The 3127-nt window shown below is 42.6% G+C and overlaps 1 protein-coding gene across 1 annotated transcript; it reads right to left on the bottom strand.

Moving 5' to 3' along the window:
- Nucleotides 1-554: 554 nt before the first annotated feature.
- Nucleotides 555-2912, bottom strand: LOC143881977 (transcription factor TCP23-like). Its single transcript, XM_077385342.1, has 2 exons — nucleotides 1755-2912; nucleotides 555-1375 (listed from the first exon to the last, which is right to left on the bottom strand). Exons 1-2 carry the CDS (start codon nucleotides 2572-2574, stop codon nucleotides 792-794), a joined length of 1404 nt encoding a protein of 467 aa, XP_077241457.1. The 5' UTR covers nucleotides 2575-2912; the 3' UTR covers nucleotides 555-791.
- Nucleotides 2913-3127: the final 215 nt, after the last annotated feature.

The raw sequence follows: 3127 nt of genomic DNA, 5'->3' as shown, positions 1-3127 counted from the left end.
ATAAGCAAACAAGTGGGGATGGAAAGTGGAAAGGCTTTGAAATGGGGTGGAAATATCATTTACGAGAATCTTGGTTCACTAGATTTTTGGCTTGACAACGAGTTTTAAGGCATGCCCAATGCAAGAAGCAACAAAACCAGACATGAGAACACACACAAAACACATAATATAGATAAGTTTTGCAACATTCAAGAATCCAGGGATAAGCTTTTTAAGTGAATAGGAAGATAAATGAGAGGATGGAGATTGGAGAGGGGGTGGTCTGTCTATGATTGAAGACGAAGAAGGCCACACCTTTTCTTTTTTTTGTTTCAGCATAAGAAATCCAGCATAAATGGCAGAACAAATTATCTGGGTTCTTTTTTTTGTGTGTGTGTTGGTTTTTGCTCTCCATACAAACAAAGAATTATTACTACTACAAACAAATTCCCTATACAAAGAATCTCTGTCCCCTTTGGTCCTTTAAGACCAATAAATAAAAAGCTTAAACTCCCAATTCATGAAATGAACACAGAAAAAAAACTGTAAAAAGTAAGTAACAGTAGAAGCTTGGATTTTAGGCACTAAAAAAACTCTCTTTCTCAACTCTTTCATCTTTAAAAATGAAAAAAAAAAGAACAGAAGGAAACAACACACTCGACTACTGAAAAGGAAATGAAAAGCAAAACCCTATTGAATAATAATCATAATAATAATAATAATCTCGATTGCGGCAAGAACAATCGAAAAATCCGGGGAGAAGAAGGAAGAAATTGGAGGTAAGAAACTACCTTTTTCATCTGGATCGATTTCTACTGAGAATTTGTTTGACGATCTTCACCAGTACCACCCTGACCCTGGTTCTGATGAGAGTGATGAACTTGTGTCTGATGAATAAACGGCTGGTGTTGATTGTAAGCATTCATGGCAGCCAACATACCCAAATTCGTCTCCGAAATCCCTAACCCTAGATGTTGCGCCGCGGCCCCCACCGGCTGCTGAACCAGCATTGATCCAAGCGGCAAAGCCCCCATCCGACCACCCTGAAACTCGACGCCACCACCGGAAATATTTATCCTCGGCATGAATTGTAGAGGCGCTTGGACGGTGGTCCCGCCTGCGGTCTGGATCGAGGTTCGGTACTGTCCCGCTGAAGGGAAGGTCCAGATCTGCTGTTCAGATGGGCCCGCTGCGGCAGCCACTGTTGGAGTGGTGGTGCCGCCCGCGGTCACCGGAAGCATCCAGAAGGCGCCACCACCTCCGGTGGCTTGCGCCGGTGCCATTGTCCATAATGCTGCTGCTGGCATAACGTTGGAAGCTCTAACTAAGCCCACAGGTTCTTGTTGTTGTTGTTGTCTTAAGGATTTAGTCACTGGTGGTGATGAAGTAGAGCCTCCTGTTAAGAAAGATGCAGAAATTGAGATTTGTAAATACTTCTGGGTAATTAGAAATCCTACAATTACGCGTTTTATAAGGACATGTTTGGGTATCATGAATTTTTTTTCATAATAAACTAGGGGCAAAGCGGGTAATCAGGAAACAAAAATCAGGAAACTAGTGTCTCCAAGTCATTCAGAAGTGGCAAAAAATCAGGGAAAATCAGGAAACTATTATCTCCAACTAATTGAGAAGTGGCAAAAAAATCAGGAAATTTTAGTGTCTCACTTTTTGCTGAATTTTAGGCACTAATTTATCTTGAAAAAAGTAAATAAAAAAATTCATGGAATGAGGAATGATTTTTTAACAATGTAAATAAAAATAGCCCTTCTTATTACCTCCTCCGCCCCCATCTGTCTGATGCTGAGGTGGATTCTCTTCTTTGAAGAGATCTTCTCTGAAGCGTTTTCTCAAATAAGATTCTGAAGAATCTCCACCACCACCACCACCTCCGCCTAATCCTTCACCCATCTGATCTGTGGATAACATAAGCTGAGTTGGATTATTATTATGATGGAGATGGTGTTGATGTTGAGCTTGATGAAACCCTAACATGGACGAATCATGGCCGTCAATCAACCTCCGTTCAGACCCATCATCATAATCTGACCGAGGGACTAAAGCTAGGGCACCATGAAAGGGATGAGTACCGGATTTTGACACCGGAGCAGAAATATTAGAGCCGGAGCTACGCAGGGAGACGTTGAGGGTGGAGAAATTGGCCGGAATCGTGCCGGTTCCGGTGGCAGCGATGATTGCAGGCTCCGCCTGCTGTAAGAGCCATTCGATGGTCTCTCCGTCAGATTTGTGCCCTAATTCTCTAGTCAGTTGGAAAACCCTAGCGGCACAGGCGGCCGGCATGCGGATTCTCCGGCCACGGCCGTCGACTTTGGTGTGTCTGTCTTTGGAAGAGCGTTTTTGAGGGAGGGAGAGTTTTTTGGAAGATGGATCAGTGGAGGTAGAGATAGCTAAAGCTGAATCGATGGAGCCCATGAATGGGCCTGGGCCTGTACCTTGACCTTCTTTGTGGGATGGCCCAGGAATTTGGCCTGGTTCGAAAGGGACTAGTTGGGAAGATGATGGATTATTGGTGCTGACTCTTTGTTGTTGTTGTTGTTCTGAATTATTACTTGTGCTACTGCTGCTATTTGAAGCCATTTTTCTTCCTCTTGTTGAAATATTTCACAACCCCCTTTTTTTCTTCTTCTTCTCATCACCCCATCTTAACAAACCCTAGAAAAATTGAAAACCCAATACCCAGAAATAAAAATATAAGAACAAGTTCCCAACCCTTTTGATTTCGTCTACACACGTGCAGAACTGAGCTGTAGTTTCAGGTCTTATTGATTGTTAAGAGTTGAGTGGGGAAGAAAAAGGAATCCAGAGGGAGATGGTGTCTAGGTTAATCAGAGCCCAAAATAGGGTTTTTCTTTCCTTTTTTGCTCCCTCCCCCCCCTCTCTCTCTCTCTCTCTCTCTCTCTCTCTATGGTCCGAAAGAGCACTAAGCCCGTTCGTGGGCCCTTGGAAGGAATGTTAAAATGGACTTTTCAAAAACAAATATAAAATCACCTCCCTTACATTTCACCCCTTTTCACCCTTGTGTTTTTTTTTGGCTGCTGATATTGGTACTGCCATTTTTTGATAATTGCACAAACTCCCCTTGTTTTTTATTATTTAACCATTCAAAAGTTATTACAATTACCAAAAGGGA

Source organism: Tasmannia lanceolata, unplaced genomic scaffold (assembly GCF_043159265.1).
Source record: "Tasmannia lanceolata isolate RefF3 unplaced genomic scaffold, GAP_Taslan_0.1 ptg000007l, whole genome shotgun sequence".
NCBI lineage: Eukaryota > Viridiplantae > Streptophyta > Magnoliopsida > Canellales > Winteraceae > Tasmannia > Tasmannia lanceolata.
This window is presented reverse-complemented; position numbering and strand designations above follow the sequence as displayed.

What these genes read in the sequence shown, in the direction of transcription:
- LOC143881977 (XM_077385342.1), bottom strand. Translation starts at nt 2,574, where the DNA reads ATGGCTTCAAATAGCAGCAGTAGCACAAGTAATAATTCAGAACAACAA. An exon ending in GACAGATGGGGGCGGAGGAG is followed by an intron (nt 1,376 to 1,754) that starts GTAATAAGAAGG and finishes CTTTCTTAACAG; the next exon opens with GAGGCTCTACTTCATCACCA.